At 43.8% G+C, this 18138-nt stretch overlaps 1 protein-coding gene across 6 annotated transcripts in view; it reads left to right on the forward strand.

The window, feature by feature from the left end:
* BMPER (BMP binding endothelial regulator) overlaps positions 1-4252 on the forward strand; it is a 221533-nt gene extending 217281 nt beyond the window's left edge. For 5 of the 6 annotated variants that reach the window (XM_039862722.1, XM_039862727.1, XM_039862723.1 and 2 more), the window contains one exon: positions 2853-4252. In XM_039862722.1, the coding sequence (XP_039718656.1) occupies positions 2853-3034 (182 nt within the window). In that variant the 3' untranslated portion in view covers positions 3035-4252. Of the gene's footprint in view, positions 1-93; positions 227-2852 lie in introns of all 6 variants that reach the window. The other variant, XM_039862724.1, reaches the window with a different exon arrangement.
* Positions 4253-18138: the final 13886 nt, after the last annotated feature.

Genomic DNA, 18138 nt, shown 5'->3' on the forward strand with positions numbered 1-18138 from the left:
GGAGGTGAAAGGAAGAAGAAAATGAGTCTGAGAGACGATGGAACATTTTTGGTTAAAGATTAGCATTGATCTGAAGACATTTCTAATATTTAGAGAATCAAGTCAACAGAGAAGGAGATGAATGTGTCGTGAGGACAAATAATAAAGCCACTTCCCAGTGCAGATGGGTCAGAAAACAGGAATGGCAAGGCAAGGATGGATGCAGGTGGGGAGAAGCAGTGGGAAGGTGAGCGAAGGGTTCTCGTGCAGGTGTCCCAAGTCCATCGGCAAGCGGGCGGGTGCCCTGGGACTAGGGAAGAGCATCCGCAGTTTGTTGGCTGGAAGATGCTGAGAAACAGTAGGTGCTTCCATCGCACACCTACGTCCACTTCGGAAATTCTGGCTTCCTTCTCATTTGCTAGAAAGGTGTCTCCATGGTGACCGAAGCAGAACAGAGGGCTTATTACCTGGACCATTTCTCAGCCCCGACTGCCCATTAAAATTGCCTGTGTTGAGGGGGCTTTTTGTTTAAATGACTGGTAACCTGGTTCCACCTTTAAAAGTTCTAAATTAATTCATCTGGGGTGGGGGCCAGACATCAGGAAGCTCCCTGGGGAATCCTAATTTCCAGCTTCGAACACTATTGGTCCACAGAAGCATAATAACAACACGTGGATAGAGTTATCATGTGTCAATGTGATATTCGGCCGGGATGCTTCCAAATTATCAGGCATGTACAACGTACAGGGTGTTCTGTCCATCACTGAAAAGGGAAAAAGAGAAGAATTTTGAAAAGATCAGTGAAAAGTCCAAAGATTGTGAGAAAATACAAAAATTGAGAGATTTAAAGGAAGAGTGATGTTGATCCACCCACTCCCTCATTCATCCCTATATATTCAATCACCCCACAGTCCTCCGAGTACCTACTGCGTGTTAAACACCACACTACTGCCAAAAAGAAAAGAACAAAATGCTTTGCTTCTAGCAGCCTAGATTTAGTTGAGGGGAGAGAGGACAAGGAAACCGATGATTATAATTCCACGTTGTTAACACAGGGATAGAAGTGGGCGATGGCATATGCACTGAGGATATAGTTGAGGGACAACTTATCCAGGCAGGAGAGGTGGGAGATAAGGTTGGAAACTGAGTTTAAAAGAGAGGAAGAGGAGATGAATTCTGGTGGCATTCACCAAGCTAGACAACGGCACTAGATCAAGGCGGAGGACATGTTCTCAGTACTGGTGTGGCTATAAGAGGTTCCTAGTAGCCTAAGGAATAGAATTACATTATGAAAAGCTGAAACAACTTAATAGAGCTTCATTGTGGAGGTAATGTTAAGGAATATAACCAACCTTAAAGTGTAGTGAATAATTTTTCACTTATTTACTCTATCAGGTAGGATCCAGGCAGAAAACAAAAGGCACATCTAAATTGCCTAATAGATATATTTAGTAGCTGAACTACTTTAAAAGGGATACGTAGGGCGTAGAGACATAACAAGGACCCGGAAGTGAACCAAATCCATGTAGAAAAATGATAATTATAGAACCAAACATTATAAAGTTGGTTCCACTCAGGTATTCCACAGAGTTCTACGTTTCATACAGCTTGGTTTTCTGATAATGTGTAAGGCCCTGTGAGAGATCAGTGACCACTCTCTGGACAGGGCGCCTTTTTCTCATTAACTCGTGTAATGGGTATTTGAGGGGCCTTCACGGAATTTACTTACTGTCCGTTAGATGTTGTCAAACGCTCATGTTCTCTGGTAACTCTACATATATAATTCGAAGGGCTCGAAGTCAGGCCCGCTTGCTTGAAATCCAGTTTTGTTTTTTCATTTTATAATTAACGATTTTCACCCGCTGTTTACAAAGGGCATGAACAATGATGGAAGCATTTAAAATGATAATCTGCCATCGTTTGGAGCAATTTCAAATGAAGGTTGGATTGTTATTGGTGTTCTTGCAGGGTCCTCTTTTCCAAATTCCTACAATGTCATCTGTCCTGACATTATAAAGCGGGGTCGGTCTCTTTGATTGTCACTGGAAGGAACTCAGATGATAGAGTCTGTGAGTCATAAAACTTCCAGAATATTTGTGGTGTGTGTGTGTGTGTGTGTGTGTGTGTGTGTGTGTGTGTGAGTGACAAATCTGTTCATGAATTTTCAGGAACTCTCAGAATACTAGCACAATCGTTTTAGCTCTGAGTTAACAAAGGCAGCAAAAGGACTTGCTACGTCAGCATTTTTATGTTCTCCGGCCCAGATGCCTACTTTCCTCTCTCCAAATGCACATCTGATTTTTCCCTATTTGGCTTTATTCTTGCCCTAACGTTCCTCAATTTGATTAATTCGGCACATAAGCCCTACGATTAAAATATGTAACACATTTTCAATATCTTTGATAGTTTTTTTTTTTTTTCCGGATGTGTAATTCCATATATTTGAATATTGGTGAGGTCGCAGAAAATATTCCTATTCATCGCAGTTCAATTCCCTGAAGAACTCTTCGGAGTTAATTTTTCATACTATTATCAATAACTAGGTAACTTTATAGGTTTTCCTGTGGCTTCACTAATGTATAATTTGTCTTATCTGGAAAGGAAAAAGCTTTTCATTTTATTTTATTTTGAAGTTTGCTGGCCCGGGAGGTGGATCTTTGATGTTTTTATTTTTTAGCTGCAGGTGATTCTTAAGTGTTCGAGGAATGCTGAGTGTTTGTTATTCCTCTGTTAAAATGCAGAAGTGAATCGTTGCTGTGGAAAGGCCTGCAGAATGGCAGCAAGTGACATGTGGCAGTGACTGCAGAAATTGCATCAGGTCGAAGGTGGATTAATGAGGCCAGAGCTCACTTTTGTGTCCTCCTTTTTTGTAGCCACCCAGTGCAAGCACGGTGCCGTGTATGATACCTGTGGTCCAGGATGTGCCAAGACCTGTGACAACTGGAATGAGATTGGTCCATGCAATAAGCCGTGTGTTGCAGGTTGCCACTGTCCAGCAAACTTGGTCCTTCACAAGGGGAGGTGCATCAAGCCAGTCCTTTGTCCTCAGCGGTGACCTTTGCTCAGCAGCTTAAGACTTTGAAACCCGGTGTCCTTGACACTGAAGTGGAAGAGCCAATGAAGGACTGCAGTATTTGTGTGCTGATTCTGCAAATATACACACACACAGAGTATATATGTGTACATATATAGATATATAGATATATTCAGAAACATTTCATCATTTATATAAACTATAGGTGGATTATTATATGTATATTTTTTGCTATAAGACATGTATTGTTTCTAGAATCCTAATCTGTAAGCCATTGGATACATTGTATAAATAAACCAGGTGTTTTTAATTTAATAAGGCAGCATGCAGACATATTGGATGGCTTTAACATCATATACATTTGTCATTTTTAAGGAATTTTCTAAAGAACCTAAATTGCCTGCCTGCGTTAATTTTAGCTTGGAATCAGGATTCGCAGTTGAGTCAGAAATGTATTTCTTTGGAGAAGGGCAAATTTATCTAAGGGTGTTTCGTGATTCCTAAGAAAGTAATGTATGCCTGAGAAAGACGGCTGGTGATTGGTGACAGGCCCTAATGGTGCATGTAAAGCAAGGCATAGGTTGTTAGACTTTATTGGGTCATGGTCCTATATTATTTCCAAAAATGATTGGCTAATTGCCAAGAAATATATATTTGTTACTAGAGCATAGCCAAAGAATCAGGTGATTTCTTGTCATCTTTGCATATTTTTTGAGTCTCCTAATTATATGTGTGTGAGATGGATATGTCCACTCATATGTCACACATTGAGATTAAGGAGTGTCGGGGTGATATGTTAGTTTTATTGAGCACGAGCAGATATTTGGAGAAACTGTTGCACAACATATAAAAATATCCATTTTCTGAATCTCAGAGCAATTTAAGATGGGCAAATCCAATGAGTTGATATAAGCCATCTACATTTTGTGACTATTCCATGTATAAAATGAAAACCTTTCTTTCTAGAGAATTCCTAGTCCAACCCTGTTTGACTGTTAATATGTCATAATTATGAGACAGAAAGAAAGCCTTTACTGACCAGCTGATTTAACATCGGTCTAAACAAAGAATGGTCTCTATACTTGCTCTAATATCGTGATAGGTTACTATTAGTCACCATGGGATTTTCCTGACTTTTATTTTCAGCCAAATAAGTGAAGATGTCAACAAAACAAAACTCACCGATGTCTAAAAATAAAATGTTCTGCATTGTACTAAATAAAGGGCTTAAGATTTAAACCAGTGCATTTTCTATTTCAAGATATGCTGTGTCGTACTTCATAAAGAAGCAATAGCAATTTCAGGTTCATCAATTTTTGACAGCTTTATTTAGATATATTTTATATACCCTACCGTACTTTATTGTTATGAAGAGTATTATTAATAGACAATAGCAAACTCTCAAATTTTTGACAGTCAACATATTGCCATTGTATGTTAAGACATTTGTATTCTTTGAACATATATTCATGACAGCTAGAGGTTGAATTTGCATTTTTTTTCCTGGGATATACCTAGTTTGAGTAAACTGAATAAATGTAGTGTAAAAGTAACTGGCAGGGAAACAGAGTGAAGTCATTGTTGTTGTGCTCAGTGTCAGGGACCCAAGGCTGCCAGGTCTTTGCTTCAGTGCTGCCCTTGGAAAGAGAGCTTTGATTCAGGATACGTGTCTCAGGTGTATTTTGTGAACCTGTCCATACTGTTGAAGCATTTGGAGCCACCCTTTTGCTTATTGGTAGCATGAAGAGGTAATGCATGGGCAGGGTTAAGAGTCAGGGGACCTAGACCTCTTACTCCTAATGAGGTTACTAGCACAGTAATCTCAGACAGAGTTTGCAAACACTTTCACACTTGCGATCTCATTTATTCCTCCTACTCTACTGAAAGGAGGAATAGGGCAAATCAATTGACCTCTCCTGGTTGGTTGTTTTTTTTTATTCTTTTAGATTATCTTTAAAGTCCTTTCTAATTCATCACCTTTTTTTTATTTTTGCATTTACATATTTCATTTTATTTTTTAATTTTTAAAATAAATTTTCATTTTGCAATTACAGTCGACACACAATATTATATTAGTTTCAGGTGTAGTGATTAGACATTATATAATTTACAAGGTAATCTCCCCAATAAATCTAGTACTTCTTTGACACCATACATAGCCAATACACTATTATTGACTATATTCCCCATGCTATATTCTGTATCCCCATGACTATTCTTTAACTACCAATTTGCACCTCTTAATCCCTTGTCTTCTCATTTTGGTTGCCTCCCTGTGTTTGTTTCTATGTATTAGTAGAGCTGCTATGTCTTTGTCTTAGTAGAGTGGCCTCATATAGTAGGTGTCTCGTGGAGCCCAGGGGTGCAGTTTCCTTGGTCACCTGATCCAGGTACTCCAGGTATGTCTCTTGTGTGGGTTGTGTGTGCCCTTCTGTTGTAGTTGAGCCTTGGTTGCTATTTGCACATCAGTAGGATGGAATGACCCTCGGGCTGATTGGTTACGAGGGCTGACTGTGACATAGCGGAGGAGCTATTGTACAGGGGCTGACCCTACAGAGCAGGATTCACTTTAGCAGGGAACTGGGTGTGTCATATGTGGAGGTGGCAGGGTGGTGCTCTGGTGTTGTACAAAGCTGACTACTGCATGTATTGGTTCTAGTGCCTCTTGGGAGAAGCTCTGCTGCAGGCCAAGCTCAACTGCTGCCTGTGCCCAGTCTGGGGCCAGTTGGTATGAGCTACAAAATGATCTGTAGACGGTTGCCACTTGTGCTGGGCTCGGAGGTGCCTGGGAGAGGTTAAGCTGCAAACTGAGGCCAGCTGCCACTAGTGTGGGGCTTGAGACTACTCGGCAAGAGATATGGGGGGCACTGGGGCCAGATACTGAATGCTTGGGGCTTGCAAAAATTTGAGAGATTTTAGGAAAATCCACAACATGAGCCAAGACAGGCCGTTTTTATGGAAAAGCCACTGGAAGCGGCTTGGGTGGGCCCATACATTGGGAGGGGTGGGGTCTCAGGGAATCATCAGGGCAGGGCCAACGATGTCAGCTAGGTTGATGGAGACTCATATATGGCGACCACCTGGCTTCTACATGCTGAGCAGTGGAGGTTTCAACAAAGGAACAATGGACTCTGCCAGCACTTCCACCTGGGAGAAAGCTGCCCCTTTACCCCTTGCCCTGAAGTCAGAAAATTTAATTCCTCCCTGCATGTTCCTAGAGCCTTTAGAGCTGCTACCCCACCGCTGGAGCTCAGAGCTAGTGCATCCGTCAGCAGGTAAGTCCACGTGTAGGACTGTTAAGAGGAATGTCTGTGACTCCAGCCATCCTCCTTAGTACTCAGCCACAACGTTTGCTGATTTTCTTAGTCAGAAGTTGTGAGGACTTCTCTTTCTGGTGCTGAAACCCTGGGCTGGGGATCCCGGTGTAAGGCTGGGACCCCTTGCTTCTCAGCTGAGATATTCCTTCTTGATTTTTAACCGCCACATGCTCATGTGGGACCAGCTCAGTCCATGTCTCTGCTCCTCTTACCAGTCTTGTTGTGGCTTCTTCTGTATGCCCTTTGTTATAGACCTTCTGTTCAGCTAGACTTCAGGTGATTTCCAATGATGACTGTTCTGTAGTTTAGTTGCAATTTTGATGTGGTCATGAGAGGAGGCAAATGTAGTGTTTACCTATGTCACCATCTTGACCAGTAGCCCTTTCCAGTTTTACTCCTTATGAAAGAAGGTTGCAGAAGGGAAAATTGTGGATAATTATTTACTGCTCGTGACTCATCTGAGGACTGAGTAACTGTATCCAATAAGGCTAAATAGCCTCTTCCTGAATGTTTTTAATCCAGGTCAATCTTGGGATATGAATGATGGTTCTTCTTCATGGACCAATTCCATGAATTTGGGTAGCTTGATTACAAGTTTGTGCAATGTACATTGTCCACAGTTTAGTTTAAACTTTGTACAGTTTTTTATTCCTAATTTTAGAAGAAAGAGAGGGCAGAGTGGACGAGGATTATTTGGGCCTGCTAATCCAAAGAGGCAGTTATTTGATGGGTGGGGAAATCGGCTCAACAGTTGGTTTGCATTTTCTGGTTTTGGCCATGGGCTATAGTTGAGCAATGATTTTGTTTGGTGATGAACCAAGTACTTCAATGATAGTGGCTCTACTTTATCCACATGGGATATTTTCAGTGGGTTCTCAAAGTCGAACTCCTGCTGAGTCAGATAACTGGAAATGAAAATGTTCTATATCTCTTATTAATGTACATAGCCTAAGTTAGCAACTAGTGTTGGTTCCATGATATATAAAGTTGGATTAATATCGCTCTATCTACAAGTATAGAATCCCGACTTTGATTATGCCGTTAGCTATGAAGATTGAATTTGATGAGAAACAAATGTCCTTGATAAAGAACAAACACTATTGTGATTTTCATTGCACAAGGTGTGCAGGAAAAGTAAGTTCTTCCCTCTTTCTCTGTGAAAATTGGAATATTTGAAGGTCCTGAACTAAAAATTTTGAACTAGGAAGAAAAATGAATCTTTGACATTGACGATAGCAATTATTTGTTAAAAGGGCAGCCCATGGAGAATCAACAACTCTTCAGGTGAAAAGTGTCTCCCTATTAATTCGTTGCATGTTTCCCAAGCATCTGACCACCAGCCTGTGAAAGGGCACCTCCCAACAAAACAAAAAAGACCTAGAAGGCCTCTTCCTCTGCCTTTCATTGAACATAGATAAACCATTTGGAAAACTCTTACTTACTATGAAATATTTCAGACCTACAAAAAGGTATAGAGAATAATGTTGTTAACACCCATGAATAGACTACCCTAATTAAGAAAAATAACCCAGTAGGTCGTCAATATATTTTTCTCGCATAAATAAAATCCAACCAACACTTGTGGTTGCAACGGCTCTGTGTGCAGCTTTTCCTTGTCGAGTTTCTGTTCACTCTGCTGCTTGTAGTCATTCACATTCACTGGATCTGGCAGGTATCAGGGATGTGAGCCTGTAAGCTCTTGGTGTGGGAGAAAGAGAGCGCCTGAGGGGACAGGCACAAGATATTTCAATTAGCTATCTCCTCCAAACATAACCCCTAGGAACAGGCACAAATTGTCTCTGATTCTAAATCCTGTCATACAAGCCTTTTCAGAACCCAGGATTTTGATTCTGAAGAAAATGATAATGTTCAAGCGGCCAAGAATGAATAAACAGGGAAAAGAAATTGCTGCTGCTGCTGCTGGCCCTAAATTACGAACTCGGACATTTGGTCCATTCAGGGGACCTTTTGGGTTTTAAAGCCGTGTTGCTGTATTTGATTTAATCAACACAATTGAATGGCAAACTCTTCCGTGAGATCTGTCTTCACCGTGGTTCCTTTTTAATTTTGAGGAACCCATCTTTGGAAAGATTAATATGGGGTAGAAGGATGAGAAATCTATATATAGAGATGAGCCTGGCTAAGCAAAGTGAGAAGGGTGTTCCAGGTGTGAGGAGAGCAAAGCGCCATGACAGCCAAGGGCTCTTAATCTGTGGCTGCACCATAAGCCATGTGGCATGAACAGAGAGAGCAAAGCGCGGTATGTAGAAGACCTCAGGGTCATGCTACGGAGCCTGGGCTTTATTTTTTGGGTCAGTACTTCCCACAGAGTTTTACGTCATAGAGTATTCAGAAAATAATGTTTGTCTGGGTACTGGGGTAAATAGATATTTCTGCTTGTGGCTAGCACATCTGGGACATCTTAGGTCTCATCCAACTGCTCCAAGAGTGGAAGGGATGCCAACATCTCTGTCACCCACTCCCCATACAGCTCCCAGTGGGCTGTGGCACTAGATGGAGAGATCTGCTCCAGGGCAGTTGCAGCTATGGGACAGTGTTAAACAATGAAGTGACGCGACCAGATCTTTGTCTCAGTGAGCAAAGAGCAGGTGGGATTTTCAGTCAAAAGAGCAGTAGTGGGGGGTCAGGTGAGAGACAATGAGCCCAAGCCAAGGAGATAGGAGCTAAAAAAGGGAGAGTTTTGTGACAGATTGGGTGGCGGATAGGCAAGTTTCTGACTGGAGTGACAGGCGGTGTTGGTACCAGTCTGTCACGTAAGGAACGCTGGCAGGGGAGATTTACAGATTCTATTATAAATCAAAGTGCTTTCTTTAAGCTGCATTCGATTCAGTTAAACAGACATCCTGAGCATTAGGATTAAGACATGGTCCTTCATAAGACAATCACAGCCCAGGATGAATGACTCGTGAACCAGAGAGCACACACAGCTGGCCAGGGAGCCTCAGGAAGCCTACTTTGGGGTTTTCTGTTTGGGGGCATGTTAAGGAGGCTTGTTAGAGAAAGGAGCTCCTGAGAAGAGCCTTAGTAGGCTGAATAGGCACTACCTATGCAAAGACTGTGTGTGTGTGTGTGTGTGTGTGTGTGTGTGTGTGTGTGCGCGCTTGTGCGTGCGCGCGCAGATATAGTGCTGCCCGGGAGTTTAAGGCATGAGTCACTGTGTAGATAAGGAAAAAGTCAAGCAGGCAGCCTGGGGGTGTGGAGAAAACAGGTTTTTGGTACTGCTGGGGTGTAACAGATTCACAAAACTTTTCTGAGCTGTGGCCATGTGGCTTGCATGCCCTGGGAAATTTTTGTAAGCATCCCTTGATTTTTAGTGGGGCAAGCACAAGTAGGGTTTGAGGACATTTTGGCAGTTATAAGCCCTCTTTGCTTCTTGTACATGGATGCGTTCAAGTTTCCTTGATGTGTCTTCTGAGAATCTAGAGAGGGAAGGGAGGGGAAGAAGGATCTAAGGAGACAGTTCTGTCTGACCTTTGGCGTCGTACTATGTAGGAAGAAGGCATCTTCCAGGCCCTCTAGGTATTGGCTTCCTTAACAAAATTGATCCAGGGTAAACACATCGAATCACTGCTTTTGTTGACTTGGCCGTGGCCTGATGGCGGGGCTGGGAGATGCTTAGCGTCCACACAATTGAACCTACTAGTGTCGGCAGCTGTGGTCACACCTACGGATAAAAGGCCTGAAAACACAGCTGAGCCTAAGTTCTGGATGGAGCAATTCTGTCATGTTTTAACCACTTGGTGTCATAACCCGGCTTATGCCTCCAAAACTGACATAAACTCCTTCTCCAACTGGAACTTGGCTTACTAAGTAATTCCTCTGAGGGGTGCTTTCAACAGCGAAGTTTTGGGCTTTAGCAAATGTTTGTGGTGATGAAAAAATTTCACTTTGGCTCCGAAAATGTAAATACCATTAGTTATATTGTCATCTTCACCATGTTTCTGCATGTAATTTAAAGAATCAGATCCCAAACAGCTCCTTTTGGCTCGGGTGCTTAGGCGTGAAGGGGAGCGGGAGGCAGCAGGAAGCCTGGCCGATCCCTCCCACCCTGAGCAGGCTGCCTGTGAGCCTGTGATGTGATGTGTTGCTGCTGGATCCCGTGCACACTTCTGTGAAGAGGCCATAGCAGCCTCTTCGTATGGGTTCCCGTCGCTCTCTTTAAGACCGTGGGGCCAGGGGGTCTCTGTTTTAGGAAACTTGCTTGCTCACTTGTCCTCAGAGCTAAGGGGCTACCTGACAGGAAATTAAAGCAGGGAGGAAGAGAGAGGATGAAAAGCCGGGTCTGTCCACAGCATCTACCACTCCTACCTACCCCCAAATTGCCAGGGAGGACATGGGGCGGACTGCTTGGGCGCGCTGGAGAGCGTTCTCCTCTCAGTTTTATGTGGTGATGTTTGGGGGACGTCTGCTCCCACAGTCAACAGCTGAGCCTGAGCAATTTCATTTCCATGACAGATCCACTCAGCTGTCTCGATTCTGCGATTCTCTGAGATGCACCGGAGGAATCCTTCCGAGGTCTGTTAATAGGCGAGGCCACTCGAAGCCCTCGCAGGTGAATTTAGACCCTAAAGCAGTTTTGGTTTGCCTGTTGATACCCGCCCCCCTGCCCCACGCCAGAATTTATGGCATGACTGTCTTGCTCTTTCATTGCGTTCTCACTGGCTCAGGCCACAGAATAGTTGGGCTGCTTTGGTTAAAGGAAATAAAGACAGGCCAGAGTCCCATCTTGGAGGAACTGGAATACGCAGCTGAGCCGGGAGGGGTTTGCCTCGCCTGGACTCTTCCCAAGGGTCAGAGCGGATCCATCAGCTCATCCTTTTGTTTGAGAACGGAGAAGGCATCAAGGGATGGAAGGTTCCTTCCATATTGTCTCCGAATTTGTTGTTTTCTTTGGTTTTACTTGGTGGAGGGTGGGGGATGTCAAGAAACCCTGTGATGTATGTCTTTTAATGTTTTATCTTAAAAAAAACTTGGGTGAAATCATTGTTTTCAACTTTTGGGAATTTTGTATTTCACCGAATGTTCTAATTTATCGAATGTTCAAATTCTCATATTTAGTTGATTTCAAGTGCATATATTTTGAATGCAATTTTCCGAAGCAAAACTTATTTTCCTTAAAATCAGTTCCACGATTTGTCGTTCACATGGCTGCCTCATTCGGGCTATCCGTTTGATGCCGGCAAGTGCATGGCGATGTTTGCCTGAACCATGCCTATGCGTGTTATTTTTCTCACATGGCAACATTTATTATCTTCATATCAGTAATGCATGCAACTTCATTCATTTGTGCTCCTTGAAGCGTAAGCACTTGATCCTTTTTACTGTGAAAGAAGAGGCCTGGGAGAGACAGGGAGGGGCTGTGGGGCAAAAAACAAACGTGCAGCAGACACAAGCACATGTATCTTTTGGCAGCACCACCCAAGCAGGGCTGCATCATGCAAGAATCATGCAGATGTAGCTGTATCTATGCTGCCTTCATGCAAATAGATGGAAATACAATTCAGCTCTGAGATTCTCATCCTCTGAACTGCATGGCCTGGCCCACGTTGCCTTGGAGAATGTGCCTTTTATGACACGTGCAAACAGAGTCATCATGTCTCAGAGCACCCACTGAGCGACACAAAAGCTGTGATCTGTCATCTGGTGTCGGCTGGTGGGGGTAAGGGCCAACTTCCAGTTGGGCTGGCCCTGTGACATGAGCTGGCTGGATGTTTGGGATTGCGTGGGCTTCATCTGATTCGGCGCTTAGACTCTGGGTGTGAGCACGTGCTCCAGGCAGGCCACCACAGGACATGGGCATGCATGTTTACATGCCTGGTGAGGGGTTCTTGGCAGATGCCCAGTGAGCTGGTAGGAGTGGTCTCACTCTTTCTGCTCATGCTCCTTCTCTGGTGGGGAGAGGAAAATCTTTTCTCACAGATTATAGTTTCTCAGTATTTCTAGCTACGAATCCCAGCAGTTGGATTAAAATGTGCAGAGCCGATGACAGTTTTTCCACTAGAGGAAACAGATCATTACACAGCTTCTTGAGATTTAAAGACAAATTGTCACGTCAGCTATTGATTTGTGCCACCCTCTCTGCTACATGTCCTCCCTCCCTGCACCTGTCAGCATCAGCCCTTTCTTTTCCTTGTCTCCCCCTCTGCCTAAGCAGAGATGCCCACGTTCCTCTCTCCCATCTCCCCAGTCTCCATTCCCAAGTGGCCCGCCCTCCTGCCAGCATCTTATGTTCCAGTTCTTTCCTGGCGCTTGTAAAAATGACCTCGTTCCTACTCCCTCAAGAGTCACTTTGTCAAAAATATATGCAAGCTGCTCTGAGGTCTATGCATGATCAGTTTTAGATACCATATCTTCATGTTCTTAGAGTCTCCTGGCATTTAACGTCTTTGACCGGTAGTCTGCTTCTAATGCGGGTATTCAAAACACCGTATCAGATCAGAAGGGAACCTATTTAGGAGGCAGGGGCATCCTGTTGCTCTCAGCAATGTAGATGCAATGTAGACACTGCCTACATAGAGGACCGACTCTGTCACACGCCCTTTGAAACCTTTTTTGAAACTTTTTTGTTGTTGTAGTTGTAGAACATTTCTTCCGTTTTTAGGTAGAATGTCTATAATTTCCGATGTCAAAAAATCTTTAAAGAAAGATGGTATTGTTCAATTTTCTCCTCTCCCGTGTCCTGACCCACATGCCCCTACTCGTGAAGAGCAGCCTCAGCTACTTGTCTACGGCAATATGAGTGGATGTCAGCAGGCTTTTCCCTCTAAGGGACGTGGATGAAGTTCCAGAAATATCACATCAAAGTGCAACTCAGTAAAATCAACTTTGTTATGTGTCTTAAATATAAGATCGTTTAATCAAATCATTTTCTGATCCAAGATAATCGATGAAATTTATCTGCCATCCCTAGGCAAGATGGCTTATCTCTCGAGCCAACTCCAAGTGAGTTTTAGGTATCATTTGTGTTCTGTGCCGGCATCTGTGAAGTCTGTCCCCAACAGTAGGAAAAGAGGGTCATGAACTACTTAACAAAGTCTTCACAAGAAGAGAAGAGTTTTATTTGCCCTCCTGGACTTTACTGATGGGATGGATTACATGGCTGCCCAAGATCACTGTTTGTCATCAAAAAACACAACACACGTGCCCAGACCTGTACACACGCAAATGACAACAGAAATTCACTGCACCTCCAGGAGTCTTTGGATAGAGTTTTATGTTTCCTTTGACCTTTCGTTCGAGATACAGAAATTCTTGAACATAAAAACTGTTGAATCAGTTTAAGCTGCTTGTCAAATTGCAGAGTAGAAACCCCAGCTCACTACAAATTGGTCTAATTAAACTTTATTAACATCAGCACCCCAGGGTGAATTTTTGTCCCTTGCTCAAAGGATGATACTGCTGGTTTCCACATATAACGTAGGCGAATCTGATGCTTTTACGGGTGAATTTTCCAAGTGGGGATAGCAAATGTGCCAAGGACAGCATCTCTGAAGCACATGGGGATGTGTAACGGCTCTGTAATTGCAGTTTTTATTTGGACAAATTAAATGGAAATGAAAACAAAAGCCAAGCTGTCTCTGCAGGGTCTCTTCAACATAGCCTCAGGCTGGGGGCGGGGGCTGGGGGCTGTCAGAGGTGTTCCTGGGACACAGCTGCTCATCCTCTCTGTATCCACCCACTGCCTCTCGTCTTACTTTCCTCCTTTTCTAAAACCTCGGGGGGAATCTTAATGGAGGGAAAAGATTCCCATCAGACAATGTCCATGCTGACTTTCCACGACAAGCTTTCATTCTAATGTGACTGAGGACACAGTATCTGCTGGAGCCAGGATAAAATGAGGAAAGCATGGAAGAGTTGTCATTATGATACAGGACATGCCTCTCTTTGCTCCTTCCACTGGTCTTTGCATCCTATTCAGCTCATCTCCAGGTCCAGAAAAAGAGTCACCCGTGAAAGAGAGAGTGATGACATGGAGACTCATTGTATTGGTGGCGTCTGTGAATGTAGGAGTGCCTGCCACATTCCAACAGAGACTATTGAAGTCAACTATCCTAGTCTCTTCTGCACATTGTGTTCTGAATTCCAGACTCAAGGCATCCACCTGCCCCCTCACCATCTCCACATGGAGGTCTAACAGGCAACTCAAACTGTCCCATGTCCTACCTGAGTTGAACTCTTTATATCTGTTCCCCCCATTAAATTCTCCCTTCCCGCAGGCTCCTAATTTCAGTAAATGGAGTAAGCTTCTAGTGGTAGAGCCTCCCGCAAGGGCTTGCCTGGAGGGAATTTATTTTGAGAAGTAAACCCAGGGAAGAATAGTGAGAGACTGGGAAAAGTAAAATGGAAAGAGAAATCTCATCCAGGGGAGTCTGACTGAGCTGGTCACTGCTGTGGGCTCCAGCTGGTACTCTGTAATGAGGCGTGCATGCTATCTACCTGTCCCAAACCACCTCTGCTCGAAAGTTGCCTCTGCGGTGTGAACTTTCTGGATCTTCCAGGCTTCCATGGGAACCAGAATGACCTGGGGCAGGAGGTGAGAACTGCCAAGTGCAGGTGGGGAGGCCGAGGTGCTGCCTGGCTGTACCCAGGCAGCTTGTTGCCATAGCAACTGCTGGACCAAAAAGATGGGTAGAGGGGTTATGAGAAGGCTCAGTACCTGAGAGTCATTTTTGACTCCCCACTTTCTCTTCACCTCATATTCCATTCACCTCATCAGTCATTTCCATCCTTTGACTCTTAAAATACAACCTAAATCAAAATACCTCTCACCGTCCCCACAGCCTTCGCCCTGGCTGAAACCATCAACATCTCTGAGCTAGACTATCGCACTGGTTTGCTGATAGAGCTTCTCTCTCACCCTTTGTGTCCCCTTCATCCTCCCCCAGCACACAGGACACGCCCAGCAGGCAGCAGCTAGGGGAAACCTTTAAAAAATCACATTATAGCATGTCCTGCCCCCCTTTAAAGCCCAATGACTATTCATCTCAGCTGGAATAAATCCCAAATCCTTTCTAAGATCTACAAAAGCCTGTATGTTTTTGGTCTTCTGTGCCCTTTTTGACCTCTTCTTGTACTTCTCTGCCCCTCTCACTCTGTCCCAGATACTCTGGTCTCCACTGGCCTCTTTGCCACCTCCAAATTGCCAGATCTAGTCTCACTCTAGGCTTTTGCACTCGCCGCTCCCTCCTCCCAGCATGCTATTCCTTCAGGTATGTGTATATTTCACTCTCTCACCTCATTTAAGTCTCTGCACAAATATCACTTCATCAAAAAGTTTTTTTTCCTAAGCATCTTATCTCAAATAGTTTTTTTTCTCTCCAATAATCTATTTCCTTTCCCTCATTTTTCTCCTTATCTAAACATTAAGATTTATTCTTCTGCTTTTGTCTTTCCCTCCCTCGAATAAGTGTTAGTTTATGAAAGCAGGGACTTCGTTTTATTTACTGACATGTCTCTGTACCCAGAACAGTCCCTGGCACACTGTAGACAAATTGTACTCACGAGGATTCTTCAGAGCGGTGATGGCAAACCAGTCTAACCCCGTGCTCCCTTTGGTGCATACGCAGAGCAGGTGACAGGGCAGGAACAGAGGGTTCCAGAGGTCAGTGTGCATCCTGAAGAATGCTGCACTCCTCATCTGGTTCTCCAGTCTTCATGCCATGTCATGCCGTACAGCCAAGAAGAAGATGCCAGTCATGGTCACCTCAGAGCTGGGTATTCTTACCAAGATCCTCAACATCACCTGGGGGGCATCCGAGCATGTGTGCCTCTTCCGCCTTCATTTCAAGAGTCTGACGAATGAAGCCATGAGGTCAGTGAAAGCTTTTTACAGAGCTCAGGTCTGCAAGGCTTCTCTTAGCACAGACATGTAATTTCTTCTTTGGGATCCACATACCTGCTTTGTCATGACTTATAAATATCAACCTAAGAGAGGATAGAGGTAAAACTGTGATCAGGCTATTGATTTTGAGTTGCAGGTCCTTGCGTGGAGCCACACTGTCAGGAAAGGAAGGAGGAAAGACAATAGGTGCCTTAGTGTTGAGATGGGGAAGTAACTAGTGATCAATACAAGGACCTGGCTAAGGATGCTGACTCTATAGGAACCGAGGTATTGGCCTACGGCAAGAGGTGCACGTATGGTTCAGGGGCCAAATATGGCCACTGCCATTTTTTGTAAATAATGTTGTATTGGCATGCAGCTACGCTCATCCCTTAGGAATTATGTAAACCTGCTTTCATGCTGCAAAGACAGAATTGAGTATTTGTGACAGAGACAGTATGGCCCACAAAGACTAAAATATTTGCTGTCTGAACCTTTACACAAGAAGTTTGCCAACCCCTGACCTAGTGGGAAGAGCCACATACTGGGACCTGATTGATCAGGATTCCGGTCGCTGCTCTATAACTTAGTATTTATGAGAGCAACTGGTTTACCCTCAGTGAGCTTCAGCTTTTTAATCTTTTATATGGTGTGTAATTTGGGTTCATTTACATAAATCTATATGCATTTAAAAGCTCTTAGCCCAAAGAAAGTACTCAATATAAATTGGTTAAACAACAGAAAAATAAATTAATGTCTTGGGAGAATATTCCATGCTCTGTCGATGACATAGGGTTACAGTGACAACCAAATGAAAGAAGAACTGGGGAAATCCTGAAACTTGAGATTTTTCTCCCGGGGATCGTTGGAGCTAAAGTCCAAATGAAACCTTTCCTCTGTGCCCACAGCTGCGCCTTGGCATGAGTGAGAATCCACGGCTCCACAAGGGACCCTCCCCTGACTTGGGAAATTGAGGTAGAGCCTAGAGCTGCTCCTTAGAACGCTTCCCGTGCTTAAAAGAGGATATTTTTCAAATGACTCCAAATCCTACATGTGACAAGGAGGACACTGAAACTGGGGTGGGGTACAGGTGGGGGAGACCGCCTTTCTCGTGAGACCGCGCTCCGGGTCTGGTGTCTTGGGTTGTTTCTGTTGCTGTTTAGCTGTGTCCATGCTTTTTCTATACTTAAAACTTGGAAGAGACTTTGTTTTTTGTTTTGTTTCTTACACTCAAAGCATCCTTACCTGTTCCCCGGGGTATCAGTGGGGGTCCTGTACCCAGCATGGAGAGCATGGTATGTACAGTTAAACCCGCTTTATTCCAGGTTCCCTATTAACGTGTAGTGTGACCTTGAAAAACTTGCTTAATCTTCCTACACCCCTGTCTCGCCAACTCTAAAATGAAGACAATCCATCCTCATTAAATCATCGTGAGAATTTTAATGAGATTGTACACCTCCCACCACCACCCCTTCCCTTGCCCTTTATAAAAATAGATCACTTACAAATTAGATGTTTTAAAGTCTGAGGCAGCCTATTGTCATTTCCAAGAGATAAATTCTGGCAGGCTGGGTGTCTGATCTTTTTTTTTTTTTTAACTCTGCTAACTTATATATAGACAATATGGGGGTGTTTTATCCCTTACCTCATTTAGAACAAGCTCCCACAGGTCTGAGGATGCTTAAAACAGAAATGTATTTAAATGCAGACACAGATCACAGAAGGACAAGAGCCTCACGTGGAGCCAGATGAAAGATGATTCAATCAGGGAGCAGATAGGCAGAAATCCAGGAATGTCCTGCCCTTTCTCTCCGTTGCGTTTTCTCTGGAACGCCTGTGCAAGGGGAATCACAGAGAAGCCTAAAGCTTCTATCAGAGTCAACTGAAAGTTCCAGATGCAGGAAGAAGTCCTTTTTGGTTTGCCAGAGAACATTTTTACTTCCACAGCTGTGACCCTAAGACCGTGA

This window comes from Pteropus medius, unplaced genomic scaffold, assembly GCF_902729225.1.
Source record: "Pteropus medius unplaced genomic scaffold, Ma_sr-lr_union100, whole genome shotgun sequence".
Lineage (NCBI taxonomy): Eukaryota > Metazoa > Chordata > Mammalia > Chiroptera > Pteropodidae > Pteropus > Pteropus medius.